This window comes from Opisthorchis viverrini, assembly GCF_000715545.1.
Source record: "Opisthorchis viverrini unplaced genomic scaffold opera_v5_5, whole genome shotgun sequence".
Classification (NCBI taxonomy): Eukaryota; Metazoa; Platyhelminthes; class Trematoda; order Opisthorchiida; family Opisthorchiidae; genus Opisthorchis; species Opisthorchis viverrini.
In genome coordinates this window covers 2,449,743-2,467,647 of record NW_008751661.1, presented here as the reverse complement: position 1 = coordinate 2,467,647, position 17,905 = coordinate 2,449,743, and the positions used below count along the sequence as shown (strand labels likewise).

Below are 17,905 nucleotides of genomic sequence, written 5' to 3'. Positions count from 1 at the left end.
CGATTGATAGGTATCTTCTGACTGCGTCAAAACTTTGTGATTAAACTGACTTCTAGCTACTCTCAAGCGTTGTGACAGTACCAAATTTTCTCCCCTGTTATCGTCAGTACACTCTACAAACGACCGTGACCGTAACTGGGACGAGGTAATCACGGCTATACTTGACACTGGGAACTCCGTTTAGTGTTGTTTCTGAGCGCGTACACAAAACGCACTGGATCTCATTACGGCCACTAGCACTCCTTGATTCCGGCCTTTGTTTCTCTTCGGGCTGAGAGTACAGTTCGCCTTGACAATCAGTTAGGCGACTGCTCAAGCGTGGTCTGCCTGTGGACAAAGAGTTACTGTGGAACCGGCAAGTTCAGGAATTGGAAGAGGCCAGTGTGAATGTTGCGGCTAATCCGCAAAACAGGATCTAAAAAGGCTTTCGTAACCGAGTTAATCGAAGATGATGTTCCAAATTCAGTGAACCATAAAGACCGGTGTCTAGATCGCTAGCATGAGTGCTTTCTGTGACTGCATCTACGTCTTTCATTTCGAGCCATGGCCTGCACGTTTAGATTCCGTTTCAGTTGATGAGGTACTAATGTGCTTTTCTGCCTGGAAGCGCCATCGGGCCGCTAGACCTGGTGAGCTTTCCCCGGCTTTGTTCAAAGATGGAGGGAAATATCTGTTTTATCCTTTCGCTAAGTTGTTGAGCGTACTTGGGAACGTGTCCCAGCGAATTAGGGCCAATCCACAGCCGCACCAGTGTTTAACAAGGCACCCAAGTGACTGTTCCAACTGTAGGCCTGACACGCCTATTGGCATGTGTTCGGGTGACTGTGTTTATCATTAGGTCCCGACACAGTTTGTTCATTACCGCCTCTTTTTTACGCTTTAGCATGTAGCTGCAAATGGCTCACATCCGGCAATATCGATTCGTATTGCTAACCAGACTTTGCCCGGTCGATCGTTGGAGCCCCGGACGGTTGCTGTAATCTCAGTGTCCGGTACGTCTAAACGCCGATCTTCTGTTTTTTTTGGTGCTTAACTTTGTATGCTGGTGTCATGGGTTCGCAACTCTTGGATTTCTCTTTCTCGTTTAATAAGGGCAAATCGAAATTACAGCATTTATGGTTAGTGGTATCCAGGTATCCACAAGGTCGCTCTAGAATGTTGATGGTGCAAGAATTGCCATCTGGTCGCATTAGATGGGGTCTCATAACACAAAAATCATCATGCTTTCGCTCAGAACTCAGCGCACGTGTGAATCCACTGATATTGAATTTTGTCGTGGACGTTCTATATTTAATAATACAACGCTCAATTTGGTTCCTATTGAAGCTCCTTTCACCTAGCTTGATCCAAACCAGCGAGTATACCATAAAAGTGAACTCGACTCAACTTTAAAACAGCCGGACTTATCGTTGTCTTCGCTTGTTTTTGTCAAACTGCAAAGAGACTACCCTGTTGGTTCTGCTTAGTCAACACACCGTACAGCTCAACTTATACTAGATAATGCCATCGTCCCTAGTATGATAACTCGAAAATATCGATCGGTTTGAAGCGCAGTCCCTCATTCGGTGGTTCTCGTACGCAAATTTTCGTCAAAATGCTTCGTTTCACATGTGCTTTCACAAGGTTGCCAGAAGGAACAAATGAGCGTACGCGATATGTCCGGAGGCCAGCCGCCCCTAATAACCGAACCTCTCGTCAATTGGACGAATGTGTCACGTGCGGGCTATGCACAGAATGAAGGCATGCCTCGATTGGTCAGAATGTCAGCCAATCTGCATCGAGCATTTATAGGTCGACGCTCCTCGCCCCCTCACGGAGATTCTAGTGCAACCTTGTGGAGCATTCTCTGTTGACCCCATAAATACGGTTGTAATGATCTTCCTTTGTTTTCATATAGAGCTGTCTGAAGCTACCGTACCTTCTGGCATACCCTGCTGTGCGGAGAAGGAAGCCAAGGACCGACACTGAGTTGAATCACCATTCAGCAAGACACAACACATTGTGAAGGCGTAACCTTTACCTCACAGGTTTTCGGTTTTCCGAGGCCGTTCTCAATGTTCGTTGCGCGTATCACCGAGATTTCCCTAACCGAAAAACTGCTTTTTTCAATAAGCCCAGGGTGAATCCAGTGTCCTTGTATGTGTGGTTCCCTGTTTTCAGTTGTGCTACATCAAGGGAAACGCTACCTGTATCTCGCTGCCACCCGATGTGGATCTCCCTATCAGCATTAGTCGGACAAGTGACAGGCTGTGATGGCGCATACTGTTTGCGCTTAATTTGGTGTTCTGTCACTGCCAGTGGATAAGACGTAGACCCAAAAGTTTAAGATAGCCTTCTTACTACTCTTCCCAATACTTCATGATTATCAGAGGATTTTGCTAGAGTCGTCAATCAACACTAGGTAAACGCTGACTCCTAGAATTGTTTCTTTCAAAGCGCCTCGTCGACGGAAGCTCCTCATAAAGAGGAAGCGCCGTACTTTGGTAGACATGAAATGGAAATCTCGATACAGAGCCTAGGTCGGCTTTAATTCGGGCCTTCTGGAATTAGAAAAGTGCGTTATCTGGGTTGCTTGTTTTCGACACCATTGGTCCAGACCCTATGCAACGGTTCTCGTCCTGTTCACTACAAACACTTGTCGACATGGCAACAGAATCATGGGCGCTGGATTAAGTAGCTTGGTGTCAGCCTATGAGTATGTAACTTATCCGTGTGCCGCCTCGCTCCTTGGCAACCTTAGTTGTTTCCTTAGTCCACTTTGACGTCCTCTGTTCCTTTTCTGTGGTGTCACCCTTGTTCAGTTGCTCATCTTCTTACAATACGTATCCTGCGGGTTGCGTTTTAAAGAGGATGCGCTCCAATCTCAAATCAGGAAACACGGAAACCAGTTATTTAGATATCCACGAGCCTGTGGGGCCTGCGATTTTTTTCCTCCGTATTATTCATTCAAGCTCCTTTTCCTCCGGTTACATAAGCCAGATAAATTGTGTCCTTTGATCATCCAAACTACATTATTCCCACTTTTGGGCTGAGGAATGGACTTAAAATTCATACAGTGGCCTCTCGACAATCAGCCCCTTTCGGGGTCGCTTGTTCTATTGTCTACGGCATGTTGGGGAGTGTGGTGACCTTTAAATTCCATCATTGACAGCTTTCTAGAGATTCCCTTTCATTAAGTTATGAAAAAAGCTGAATCCTAGGATGGGTTTACTAGCTGTTCATGTCCTGTCACTGAACAACCTAACGTGTTTGCTTTGAAAATCTGATGTCATACGGTTTCGCATTATCAGCTGTTGGTTCTGCTACGATTAGTAGTACCTATTCAAGATCATCAATTTAGCTGGACTCTGAGACAGTTTGTGCGCTGCGCACTCGTTTGAGAGAGCGAATCATTGTACAAATCAGTGACTTGCTCAACATCGGCGACTGTTTGGATAATTCAAGCGGTTCACTGGGGTTGAGTAGTCAGCGCTTGTTTCTACTACTGAAGCAATTCGCCAAAACTCCCACATTCAGCTAGCAGATGCTATGACAACTAAACGCTTCTTGCCCACGGGATTACAGACGCTGGGCGAGTAATCTACCTTCCATCAACCATGACAATTGCAAAATCATACTCACCACACATCTGCAGTCGGTTAGTAGCATGAGAACTAGGGCATTCCCACCACATACACGCACATTACAGGTACCCAGTGAGAAATGTGCTTTCGCCAAACTGATGAGAAGATCACACCCGGCTCATGCGCCAACTCAGGCGGTGTTTCGAATACCAGTCGCGCTCCTTTCCAATATACGTGCTACTGGAATGAAAGCTATGGAATCACTCTACCCACAGCATGGGGTGTCACATCCAATCCACTTATTCGATCAACAACTGTAGTATAACCTCAGTGAATCCCCCAAACAATTTCAACACGTCAGTCTAAGCAGGCATTTGTTGCCCAATCAATGCCAACTGAACTCGCAACCGCAAGCATAAGAACATAGGTCATTCTGTTCCGCAGACTCGCGTGAGTGGAGAAGTTGACCGCTCCCTACCGACAGGATACTTTCGCTCTGCTCTTCTAGCTCTTCCCACAAGACCGTTGTGGTTTGGGCATGCCAGACCACCAAATCAATGTAGTCGAAAGTGACTTGTAAATAATGACTGAAAGTCATTTTGCGTTGGGTGGTAAATTCACCATCTAGTCGGATGTTGCTCATTTGAGGCAACTGGTGGTTTTGCTCGTATTTTCATTCATGGATAAGCACTAGTTTGACCCTTGGCATCCATTCTGTTAGGACCACAGATTTCGACCAGGCACATCAATGTTTCCCTTAGAGCGCCTTTCTCTGGTGAGGTGGCTGAAACGAATGTGAACGTATTTGTCTGTGCCGAAGTTCATGGCCACCTAAAACGACACGTAACCTGACAGCTTCTTTGTGTGAAATGTTACTCAGTGATCTGCGATTGATCAATGCTAACCTAGCCGTTTTTTGCATGCCACGAACGTTGCACTAACTGAAGATGCAACCGGCTGCTGAATAGCATCCACGTAACTAGCACAACTGCAACTGATTTTATCGCTTCTAGTCAGCGACTCAGTCTGACGCACCTGTTTAGGCTAAATCCATCAAAGTTTACTCGTTTCAACAACTCGGTCTCATAAGAAAACACCTGAGTGTCAAACTTTATTCATGGATCATTCTCTTGTCGGTAACCTTACTGTTCACTGCTCTCGTTGCAGACTTTCAAATACAGTTTCCTTACTCTTAAACACTGTTCTTCCAAATGCTTGGCGGCACGCTGTTGAAGAAAGTGTGCTCGCAACCCATCGTGTTATTCCTCGTCTCGCAAAGGATACTCCAGTAATTCAGACAGTTTTTCAGGGTTGATGGCGTGTGAGCGAGACGGCCCAAGTGGTTAGACCGCGGATTTACTGACCGCAAGGTCCATGGTTCGAACCCGACCTCTGCCTCTCGACTACCCCTGTCTAGGCTTGGACAACCTGGCAGTATCCCAGCCCTCGTGCAACCTTCGGGTGGCATGGCAGTTAGGCACCGGAAGGGTGTCACAGCCAGACGATTTTTTATGGCGGGGCGTAAGAAACGATCAACTAAATCCATTCATGTTAATAGCTGTCCAGACGTCCAACTATGAACATGATGGTGTTTCTTTCATTTTAGCTGTCGATTCAGGAACTACTTATATTCGGAACTGTGGTATCTTGATTCCCATTTCCTCTGTGTTCGGATTGTCCAATTAATTCAGTGCCACTTTTGCTCCCTTTTATTCTACCAGTGAAGCATATTTCTAAAAGCGCCATCCTATCTGGCTTCATCACCGCTTACACGGAGGACAAACTGACCTATGTCAAAGTTCCTTACTTTGCTCGCCTCGTTTATGGGTAAGTTTTGATAGGGGTTTCACTCATCTCCGGATCCGATGATGCCATTTTGAGTGATGAATTTCCGTCGTTGGGCTCATTTCGTACAATCCCTATTGCTGTGCGCCCACTTTTATGAAAATGTACCGGTCAATTGATGCGCAGTTATGAATCAACCATTACGTGGATTGATTTTGTCGTCGTTCGAGCGTTTTCTGTAAAGCACTAAGTACAGGGTCTGTTCATCGTTGAATGATCCGTCCTAGGGTTCTTCTTCACACAGCGCAGAAACCAGAATCAGCTTGCAGCGACCTAACCCTTTGCTCATGCTGTCCACAGAAACCAATAGACTGCTGTGTGAGCAGTCGCGTGACCTGTAGGATTTCCGTCCACATTACTTTGGGCTATTCTGGTGTTTCCTTACCACGGTGTTTGGCGTTGGACTTGAGTTTCACGCTCACTAGGCGTCATCAACGGTGCACATATTCGAGTGAAGTCAAGTGCAGGACAACTAGAATGAATCTTCCAGGGGTGTAGAAACTAGAATTGTTATGGGATAATGAAAAAAAGACGCACAAGCATCAAAGAAAGGTGATCAAAGCGGAAAGGCAACAAGATTATGACGAAGATTGCCTTTGAGGGGTGCTGTAACGGGTCCACACTTTAGTAAATTACGAACAATCTACAGTGGTATAAGACGTTCGTTCGGGCGGAAGTTCAGCAGAAGAGTGCAAAATGGCTTCCGAGGGAGCAATGTGGGGAAAGTGGATAATGACCATAAAGGAAACTACTCACAAGGTTGCTGAAAACTCTTCGATACTTGTATAAATTTGTGTTTATCTGTCCTCAGGTTTTCTTGTTTACCATGCTTTGTATGTGACCAGTGATTCTGTGCACTTCTTCACTATTTAAAATATCATAACTTGGAACCCTCCGCCGTCACTTTATTATCTTTGCCAGTTGGCAATCGATCCCGCCTCGTTTCCTGCTGTTTCGCGTTTCCGGTAACCACGCCCACCCGTTTTTCGCAGGGCACATCGCGAGGTACCTTTGCAGCTCACTGCTTTCTTGTTCTTGTTGTTGTCTATGTAGCGATACGCGTAGTTAATACGATTCTCATGCACATCTACACCGGCTTGAGAATGCATTGTATGCCGTTACTGTAACCGGTGAACGCCTTAACAGTGACGGAAAACTCGGACAGAAAACACCTATCAGTCTGTTACAGTTTTGTGTACTTGATGGCTTAAACCGTCAATCATGACTGGTTGACTCATCTTGTTGCAAGAAACGGCCGGTCGCATGTTGAGGGAGAGGATCGTCATTGTTAGTAACATTGACGTTGAATACTGGTGCTCCATTGCCCTACTACCGTACATTCAAACATGGTTTGGAGTACAGCCACACCTAGACAGGAGGACAGGACTTCACCCAAAGCATTTGATTCAAGAGCTTGATTTTAAGGCATCGGCATTCGGTGTAAGTACAATAGAGTGGCCTTTGAAGGGACAAGTCGCAACACATGTTTTAACTGCTTTAACACTGAGAACTTGGTCTCTGTGCATTCGCCAGTCCGATGGAGAAAGTTACGCAAACCTCCGCGCTACGACGCTGTTTAGCGCTTTCATCACTAATGGCGTCCAAAACAAATAATACCTCCCCACTCATGAAGAATGCTACCGAATATAACACTGAATAAATGTTGAACTGTGGCTGATCACTTCCATCTTCACATATGAACGACTTTCCAACCAGTATACATATAATGTGGTTCGTGCACCGTGGACACAATACCGTGTGATGGTTGGGCTGAGCTGGTTTGGACAAATGTGGCTTCCAGGTTCAAACCGTTCTTCTAATTCTGCCTCAGCCGGATCACGACTTCACCTAACGATACAAAAAAAATTTGCCTTGGGTCATCTTTTTGTATGTCCCCATTTCAGTTCGATACGATGAATGATTCCTTGTCGGAAAGCAGTTCTCAAGTTTGACCATTGGTGTACTCATGCGGGGAAGCTTATTGTAGGCAACCGTTTGGGGGCATTGTTATCCTTGAATTGGTTGGCGTCACATAAGCGGTCGAAAACACGAGAGACTTCCTGGTTTCTTTGAATGCTTGGATATTAATCACCCGGAGTCCGGACGTTTTCGAACAGAATTCCTGATTGAATATTGGCGAATCTTGATCCGTACCAAAGCACGAATTAGATCATCAGAATGAATTGACGTCTACAGCAAACTACTTCCGTTCATTTTGTGTAGTTTTTTTCAGTAGGTAATATCCTTGCTACCCAGAGTCCAGCATTTCACATGACTTTTTTGGGCACATGTATTTTCCTCGCAATGTCCAGCGTGCTTCGCTTCGCCGGTTAGCTGATCGACAGTGAAGCATGTGCGAAAATTGTAGTGGTTTCGCTCACCAACGTAACACCCTACTTTCCTTATTCATATCGGATCTCATGCAGGACAGTCCGCACTCCGTACAGATCGTCCGCAGATCGCATCCGAACAACCTTTTCAGTTCAGTTGGTCTAAATTTTGATGATTTGTTCAAGCACTTGATCTGAAGAGGCCTTGTAGCTTTTCGGTGGTACCATGCTTACAGATCGGATAATACGGTACATGAAGTGTCCCAAATGGGCCTTTTCTGCTCTTCAGACAAGCAACTTCAAGCAAGACGATGCTATTAAGTATCGAAGTAAATCCCTAGCAAGCTTGGTTTGCTCAATTCGTGGCCTGCAATCTTGGACAGACCTTGAATTATAAAAACTTTTCTATCCCCCTTGGACTGGAAGGCCCTTCGTTTCAAATTTATTGTCTTGGTGGGATCTGTTCCCCACGTAGAGAAAAGTGGGTGTAACATATCGTGTTTCCGAAAGATAACCAGACCCCTGCTTCATGGAATCGCCGGTGCGATCGTGTTCTCTTTATCGCACTTCTCGGTTATTCTCCTCTCGGACACCGATGTGTTGGTTATAATGATTGGGTTTCTAGTTTCTCTCTTGTGCTCTTGATTCCAAGGTTAACTACTTGACAACATTTTTGTCGACTTTTACGGGTCAAGCGTTAGCGATTTTTGTTCGAAATTACTGAAAGTTAGCCGGATAAAAAGAACTCAATTGGATTCTTCTCATCTCATTATTTTTTCGTTTTCATCATGTAGTTCGTCTCCAGGGGGAGGGTCGTATTACGTCAAAGCAAAATCGACGCCTATCGACGTTGACTTCATGTGACAATGTTTTGCATATTTCCACCTATTTGCTATTCCCCAGTTATTGTTGGTATTGGCTCTAACTTGATTTGACTACTTAATTTGGCTGATCATGTGACCTTGTCCGAATCAAATGATTATCGCGACTTCAGAATGAATCCTGTCTTCATCATCATCATTATCGACAGCACATCGGTGTTCAGAAACAGTGCTCCGCCAGTACAGCCATAATTCATTACAAGGAAAAGAATAAAAGTGGGTGTGGAAGAGACTTAGTTTTAGCCATACATTCTGAGGTGCCTAGTATTTCAGACCCTCATTCATGCATCCTGGATAGAAACTGACAATAATGCCAGTGACATCTGTTAACAACCACCTTGCAACATCTCTGACCACTCACAGGTGTGTGTGTGTGGGGGGGGGTGGTTTCGCGGACCCGTTCCTGGAGGGCGAGTTACAACGACAGTACCCAAACCCTTCGTAATTGTCCTCATATCTCTATGTAGAACCAAAGTTTGGCTAGCTCTGCTTGCGTCACCCTGATTTGGGTGCGAGATGGTGGCAGACGAAGATGTGGCGTCCGCACTACAAACCATGACTGCTTCTGGTGCTTGGCGCATTGTTTACTTGGGGCCCTCTTGTACAACCAAACTCGTTTTATAGTCGCTAACGGGTCTTTTGGCTCCGGTCGACGTGAGATGTGGTTCTCAGATAACGGTTATCGTAGACCATAGAACCTTTCAGCTCTACTGGTCGCAGAGGCCACGTCGCCCAATCATACAGTTAGCAAACGCGATCGAGGTTTAGACCTAATCTGTCACTTTGTTAGGATTTAGTCGTTCGTCCGTACTGAGTAACTATGGCCTTGTCGCAGATTTGAATCATTCAACTGCTAACGATCCATCTGAATGCGTATTACTGGAGATGATGTCGCTGTCACAAAGAGATTGGAACTTTCCGTGATACGTATGTACCTCGGCGACCCATTGAGCTATACTGGAGGGTGTCCTCGCGACACAAATGGGTGATTCAGTTGGATTCAATCGAGTCCCCTCTGAAAACTAAATTCGTGTGCCAATGACGGTATTTTTCGATAATGTTTCTCTGTCCAAGTATACGTAACCTGCCCGCAGAGCCGATTAAGGGGTGGGTGCACCTGTTGTGCTGCTCACGCAATTAACTTGATGTAAAGATGTGGGGAATGCTCCCCTATCTGGTGAGAATCCCGTTCGACTGAGTGTGAGCGAGCGGTCGTGTGCGTGAGTTGGTCGGTGGGTGGGTGGGTGAGTGAACGGCATAAAACCTCCATTGTTTACATTTGCAAACACTCACAGTTGTTCCTATCCTAGTGACCATCTTTCATTGTCATTATTTTCACTCTCAACAGCGCTTTATTAATAAGAACAACCAACAGCAGTTCTTCGGCAGAACCGTCTACCGGTCTACATCACAGCATATTTCTGCAAAACCTTGCTGATATTCCACTGTTAGTGCGTGGGATTTCGCTGCCGCGTGCACTACACGAACAGATCACGGTAAGTTTGACGTATGTGTGTACTCATTTGCAACCCTACATTCGGAAGATCATGCCGCGGACCAATCGTTTTTATAACATTTCGCTTCGTTGATCTTAGGATTTGCTCCCACATTTGTTTCCGTATTCTAATTACTCATAACAAGGTGCCGAATTTTTTATGGGGATTGTTCGATTCAAAATGATCCATTCACGAGCATTGGAGACGCACATTATCTAGGCTCTTCTTCAGCATCTTCATACCCTTCTCCTTGGTAGAATGTTGGCAACCATTTTGCTGGCACTCCCGTGAATTAAGCACGAGAAACAGCTCCTTTTCCTGCAGCTTATGATTAGGTGTGCACGGTAGTTTCCGACACTAGACGCTTTGTTAATTCGGAGCCTCTCTTGCACAACCAAGCACTCGTTTTCGAATTGCTATGTGGGTTTGTTGGCACCGTCTTGTGGTCCTGATATAACGGTTGGTGATCACTAGAGTACATCTCGCTTCCACCTTTCTCAGAGGCTCCTCCTCGCAATCTCACAACAAGGCGACCCGTACTCTGGCTTGGTATACGCGTCACTTATCCGTTTCCCTGCTGTGTCATTGTTTGCAAGCTTCAGTCGGATTTGTGCTGTGCAACTTTTGTCGCTGTATGCAGAAAAGATGCGTTAGTTTCTTGCTCTCTGGTTTATTAGGCATGAATACAGGCCAGCTGCGCAAGAAACCACAAGGTCGAATCGAAGGCTTATCCGTGGCGTACTTTGAAGCGCAATAATATCAATTTACGGTAATACATATGTGAATGTAGATGCAGTAATTCCTGCTCACGAGAAGCTTTCATCCAATAAACAGTGCGAAAAACAGTTGCAGTAGTATTCATTTTCCAAAATCCTGTATGAAAGCGGTGTGGGGAAACGAATCTCGTGAGTCCCCTTCCCTTGCATTGAAAACTCTTCGGCAATCCAGCTTGAAACGGCCACTATATGACTGGCTGAGTTTTATCTGTGACCCTGAGCTCACTTCTCTCCCCGGACAAGGCGAAGTGGACTGATACCTATCCGCCCAAAATAAGATGGGTTATCTTCGGTTCATTGCTGAATACAGTCCAGAATATATGCCCAGCTTATCCTGCAACCTTAGAGTGGTTCATCTGAACTTTCTCTTACCAAGCATATCGAGGCTGTATCGTAGGATGCGTTCGTATATGTTGTTGTTATGTTATATTGTTATGTTGTATGTTATTTGACGTCTTTTGCAGAAAGGGCAATGGAAACAACGAAATTCTCAGTTACCACGACAAAGTGGTTTTGTCAAGAAGCTTTCTTGTTCTGAAACCACGGAATCTGTGCCACATCAGTTGGCGGTCTGTCCGACCTTAAAGCACCCCGTGTCGCACAATATTCATCGCCAAATAACGTCGATATATTCATCTACTGGTCGAACCATTTTTTCTCGATGTGTGTAAAACCCTCTGGTCGTTGGGCAGTGACGTCTTATTTTATTCTACCTCTTTTAAGACCTCGCCCTCAATATGGGTGTTTCCCTCTGGCTGAGATACTGCCAGATTGCCAAAGCCTGGAAAGGGGAAGTTCAGATGCATGGGTCGGGTTCGAACTACGGATCATCCAGTCCGTAAATTCGCGCTCTAACCACGTGGGCCATCTCGCTTCCCTTCCTTTAGATAGATGAATAAGCTTATAGAGGACTTTGGAACTAAATAGACTTGACGCAACGTTACTCATAAGTTTGCCTATGAAAAAAACCTCGAAGCTTGTGTCCTTTTTCTATGAAAGCCACAACCGGCCTGTGCACTTGTTTGTTGTTGAATAGTAGCGTACCCCCACAGCGATGCACTCACCAAAGCCAGTGCTCTGTGCGTACTGAGTAACCATGTGCGGTCGACCACAATTTGATACGTTACATTCTAAGGTCGTGCTAAGGTCAGTCTGTCTTTCGTTATATCGTACGTTACACAGTCATTGTAGCCTTTAACTCGCGGGTAAGTCCTTGACTCGTTAGACTCGTATCGTTGTATGGCTTGATAAAATATTGACAGTCTTTTTGCGGTGCACAGAAGCCATCTAAAAGAGAGCGTTATAGAAAACGGGTGTTCTGGCTTCTCTTGAGACAGCCTCAGAGCAGATATCACGCCAAGTTGTAAATGACAGGTGACGCCACTGTCAGTCCTTTATACCGCAGGCGTGAAATAGGCCCATCACAAGACTTAGAGGAGAAGGCTGGAGGTACCCTCTTCTGTGTTTTATTAAACTACCCTGATATCACTAGTGAATTCGAAGGGTAGAAACGAGCCTGGGAAGGCCAAATAATGACTTGACAGTGAAGTTTAAAAGCCATTACGGGCAAACTCAGCTGCGCTGGTCACTGTCATCTCTTTTGATGGGGACCCCGAAACAGGACACATCAATGGTTGGAGACATTGTCTGACATGGCCCAGTCGTGCCCTGCATGGCGCCCGTGCATCCAGACTACTGCGTTCAATGCGTAGCTCCCTTCCCAATCTCCCCAATTAAAAGTTCACTGTCAACCCTGTATTTACGCATCAGTTATATCAGCTGCCAGTCCCATGAAGCCTGTTTCCGGCAGTTCCTATCTCAACATTGGTGGAGTAATGCAATGGGTTCATGCTAGTAACAGTCAGTCTCATCTGTGATTGCACAAAGTGTAGCCCACCTTTTATCATTTATCAACAGCGGCACCATCTGTGTTCATCCGCACATTCATCCCAGATCACTCCCCATTCATCTGTCTCTTTTTCACAACCCTTTAGGTCCACAACCAATCTTGCACGAGAGTCTTACAGCCTAACACAGAACAACTGTTGTTGAACATGTCAGTTCGCATCATGCCGACCGCTCAGGTTGTCGGCTCCCTGACTGTGGTTACCAATGTGTCCACGATCAACTTACCGATCAACGTTTTTTCAGGTCACATTCACGTAAGTATTGGCGTAACCCAGCTGTCTCTCTGATTTTCATTATTTGGATAACTAAGCTCATTGTTTTCCTGGTTGTCTTAAACCGATAGACAGTAGCGGATTGTTCACATGAAAGCTGTGCAGTCTTCTATGAGAGCCCAGCTCACTCACTCTGATTGACTGAACAAAGGTACGATTATCACGACGAAAGCAATATGTCGCTGCTCTTTGGTCTCTCCTCGAGAAGATCTATATGTTGTGGCTGGTTAGAACACCGTTGTCATCACCCCATAAATGGTTACTTTATTCCGCCTTTTATTTGCGTTTGGTGATGGCGAAGCTCTCTGCCTTATCATCATCATCAACAGCATGACATCACTGTTCAACACCGACGCTTCACTGCCATACAACCAGGATTTATTTGAAAGCCTTATTGCAAAGATAAGGATAAAGGTGGACGGGGAAGAGACTTAGTGCTGGCTGAGGGTGCCTACACCCTCAGACATTCACTCAGGCAATCTGGATAAAAACTGACATCAAGAACGCCACTGACATCGGTTGGCAGCCGTATCTTGTAGTGTCTCCAACCAGGTACAGTAAGGATCACGCGTTCCCCATCCTGGAAGGCGTGTAGCACCGACAGCACCCAAGCGTTTCGTGATCTCCCCCATACCCTTCTGCCAAGTCAAGGGTTGGCCACCTCTCTGTTTACGCCACTCTGAGTTGGGCATGGAAAACAGTACTCTCTTCGGCAAATGATGGTTCGGCATACGCAACACATGTCCCAACCAACGCAGCTTCTGGTGCTGGACACATTCTTCAATGGAAGTACCCAAAAACTCGCTTTCTAACCGTCTTGTTACGGATACTCCGAGCCATGGTTCTGAGACAACGATTGTCGAACACCTGAAAACTTCTCAGTTCCGCTGCCAAGTCCCACAGCCATACAACAAAACAGCGAGTGCTGTAGCTTAATACGCACGTCCCTTGAGATCCAGGGACGCATCACTCTGACGCCGTAGGTGTCTCAAATTGGCAAACACCACCCGAGCTTTGCAGATTCGTGCATTGACTTCATCCGTCACACTGCAGTATGAATGAATACAACTTCCAAGATAAGTAAAACGCTCCACAACTTCGAGTGCTTCCCGCTGGATTGCAAGTGGCGTGTTCAGTGACTGCATGTCCACAAGCATGACTTCACACTTTGTGGATGCAAAGTGCATACCAAATGACAGGATGATTTTGCTCAGTTCATCCAAAAACATCTGCGCCTTCTCCTCCTCTTCGAAGATGAGAACGATGTCGTCTGCATATTGCAGATTGCCTCAGTGGTGGCGAAGTGTGGCTGTATATTTCGTTTGATGACCCACTCCCCTCCGTAGGTTATCCTTGTGGTTTGCGCTTATATTGACCATTTCGGTGAAGTTTTCCGTTCACCTTAGGGTTTCAGCCGAACGGCACAGCAAAATTCTTACCTGCATTCGTCAAATGTGACCTCTTCTTAGAGGAGTTAACGATGATGTTGATTATGTTACACTTGCAGCAAACTTATGATACCTTGATTGACCTTCACCCTAACTACGGAATGAAATGGAAGAATTTCGGATCAGCAGGTGACGTGTACTAACAATATAGGGAGGGGAATCTGTATATGTTTTATGAACGTACCGATTTGTAAACAAAAAAGTGAAGAATAGGTTTGACAACTCACACGGCCTTACCAGGCTATTCTGCCAACAAAAGAGAATTTCAGAGCACACAACCCGCCTGTTTTTTCTCTGTTCTTCATATCTCTTCCGTAGCCAAAGGCTACTCCGAGTAAGGACTGCTGATGCGGCTTACTATGCCAGTGATGGAAACGGGATGAGCCGTTCTAAAACACTTTAGCATATGTTTATATTTGCCATGCCCTCCAAAAAAGCCGATGACGTCTGTTATTATGATGTTAGTCCATCTTATTCCAGGAATCCGGTAGTGGATGATCTGCCGTCATCCGACCATGTACACTGGCTCGGTTGGCATGCATACTGAGTTGCTTAGGCAGTCACCAGGCCGCTTATCGTTCTGCCAGCGCACAATTTCTCTCCAGACTCCTTGAATGAATCCACCTCGGAATGTTTGTAGTAAGCTAGCATTAAGACTCTTCCCCGTCCACTTTTATTCTTTCCTCCACAACGAAGCTTTCAACTAAATCATGGTTGCACAACAACGAAGCATCAGTGTCGGTGATGATGATAATGCCATGACCCTCGTTTGATGCAGTCATACCCGCTATTTAGTAGGCGCGCATTGCTGATAAATTATAGTTCTAAGGATTGATCGTGCCTCGGTTTTTGGCCGATATCAGGTTAGCCGACTGCTGTCGAAAAAATGCGAATGTTAACCTTACCGATAAAAACTTCGAGGCAATGTGTGGGCAGCCTGAGGCGCAGTCTCTTGAGGCCAGGCACTCCACCCTCTCCTCTAGATTGGGTGTCTGGTGGTGCTAGTTTCTCTCTTGCAGGTCGATTGGAGGCGATCACCGGGTCGATCATCCTGCGAAGCGCACCGCCTTGGTTGCATGAAACTCAAAGTATACAAAATCGATGTCGCAGCTCTAGGCGGAAGGCAACTGGCTTACTAGCTAAGCCTTCATGATACTGGTTCCGGCTGCATATTCTAACTGGAATTTTTTGCACTTTTCAATCGCACCAAGAAGATACTCGACGCAACCCCGTGGCACCAATGCGTGTATTGCTTCACTGTACGTGAGATTGATTGGTCACATTTCCTACCAGGGGAACACCAAGACAACTATGTCAAAGGTGGTATCCTACTTCAATCAGTTCCGAAAACCGACGACCATTCTCTTGCTTGGTCTGATCAAAATAGCTACCATGTGTAACAGTTGGTGGCCAGGAAAAACGCAGCACTTTCCGAATTACTCGCCTATCGCAACGATGGGTCAAGAAACAGCAACCAAAATCATGCCCGAATTGACTTGACTCTGCAACTCATCCGCATTAAGGGAGAATGATGGAAAATTCATAGTGAGCATAAAGAATAATTCGCGGCTGGACTGCAACACGGAATTTTTCGATCTTCTTGAAATCATCCATGGACCGAGCGTCAAACCGACATGTGCTTAAAGCAGGCTTTACCTGCAACACTACTGCATTTATGGTGTAAGCACTTTACCAAACTGCTGAACTGTAATGGATGGACTGCCTCCACGGGAGATGAAACTGTTCATGGTCCTTCCTCCGACTACAGAAGAGATACTACAGGTGAACTCACAATAAGGTAATGGCAAGGCAACCGGAGAGGGCTTGCTTCCTTGCTGGTCGACTGTAGAAAGTGCATTTCTTTGACTACCGGAATTCAACGCTCTCCTAATCATGCCAGGTCACGAAAGCAAGGTAAGCAAAACTTCACCTGATAGCTACAGAGGCATCAGTCCGATGAGCCCCGCGGGCAAGCTTCTGATACGAGTGATACTCGACTGCATGGCAGCTTAAGTGATCGAAAAACAAGAACTACATGGATTACGTGTTTGTCTCAGCACAATGGATCCGGTGTTTGTTGCACGACGGCCACAAGAAAAATTCCACTAACATCGCCCGCTTCATGACTTCTTCATTGACTTCATTGACTACTCCGCCAACCGAGAAGTGTTGTGGACAAGTATTTCGTGTTGCGGCCAGCTATCCGCCAGTCTAATGCAAAGCTTACATTACGGAATGAGAGAGAAGGTGCAAATGAATGAATCAACTCCGTTATATCCGGCAACTAAAAGAAAGCACTTCCGTCTTCTTTGTTTGTTAGGTTCCTGTGTTCGTCCTAAGGGTGTGGTTCGTTCAGTCCCGATCAGACACTAATGAACCTGGAAGCTTTTTTGCCCTGATCCTCCCGTTGATTTTCTTTTGTCTCATAATCCTCTCGTTCGGTGACCATTTCACACTGACTGGTGGTCTTCTAGCTTTGAAGCTGTCTCACTTTACTTCGGGGCATTTTATCGAATCTCCAAATTCTGTCCAATACATTTGCCAATACTTATGTCCGTTGACACTTTCAAAGCCTGCCTCATCCAGAGATAAGACTTTCACTTGTACCATCTTTGCCCCCGATCACAGTTATCCCACTGAGTGTTATCCGTTGGTCACCAGTGCTTTAATTGAATGGACTCACGTTGGAATGGATGTTGCATAACAATGCAAATATTCCTAAAAATATGTGTTCATCATTTTCGAAAAGGTTTAGTGACAATCGGTAGATTTATTGCTGGGCAACGTTTCGCTTTTGACACAAGCTTCGTCAGGCCAAGTGACTAGGTTCCAAGGTTGGTCATGTTGTACTGATGGGCTTGCACTTTTTCTATCATATGTGATAGAAATCCATAATCCTTAATTTAATGATAATCCTCGGATGGTGTTTGAAGTCAACTTAGAAAGTAATCTATTCTTTATGATACCCTTTTCTGCTTCTGTTGCTCCGGCCCTTTTGCTTCGCGTGCACTTTCGTCACACCCGCGCGTGTACACCTTTCATGTGTCGTTGTTTCTATAATCACCAATTTTTACGACCTTATTTATCTGAGAGTTTCCTTATGCTACACCCTACTAGTTGAATGCATACAATGTACGCAAGATCTGACCTTATTCCCTGTGTTTCCATCGAAGTGGTATGACAAAAGATGACAATAAGGTCTCTGTAAGAATATGTGCCACGAAATATGGTGTATTTTACGCGTTCCAATTTGTGTGTGTTTAGCGATCATCGTGACCTTTACGTCCACCCTTCATTTGGATTTGATCATAGCTTACTTTATCAAACTATTTGAACTTGTTATGCGTCCATGTTGGAACTTTATATACTCGTATATATATATATAT

The 17,905-nt window shown here is 45.5% G+C and overlaps 2 protein-coding genes across 2 annotated transcripts in view; one reads left to right on the top strand and one right to left on the bottom strand.

Annotated features, from left to right (window-relative positions):
* The window catches only part of T265_00525 (hypothetical protein), a gene marked incomplete at both ends in the record, with an annotated part of 100,347 nt that overhangs the window by 16,821 nt on the left and 65,621 nt on the right, over nucleotides 1-17,905 (top strand). The window contains 4 exons of the mRNA XM_009164329.1: nucleotides 884-992; nucleotides 5,255-5,390; nucleotides 9,968-10,115; nucleotides 12,886-13,053. Of these exons, the coding sequence (XP_009162593.1) occupies nucleotides 884-992; nucleotides 5,255-5,390; nucleotides 9,968-10,115; nucleotides 12,886-13,053 (561 nt within the window). The remainder of the gene's footprint in view (nucleotides 1-883; nucleotides 993-5,254; nucleotides 5,391-9,967; nucleotides 10,116-12,885; nucleotides 13,054-17,905) is intronic.
* T265_00526 (hypothetical protein) lies at nucleotides 6,317-6,517 on the bottom strand (the record flags this gene model as incomplete). The annotated part of the gene is made up of 1 exon (XM_009164330.1): nucleotides 6,317-6,517. The coding sequence occupies one exon, from the start codon at nucleotides 6,515-6,517 to the stop codon at nucleotides 6,317-6,319; it is 201 nt and encodes a 66-aa protein (XP_009162594.1).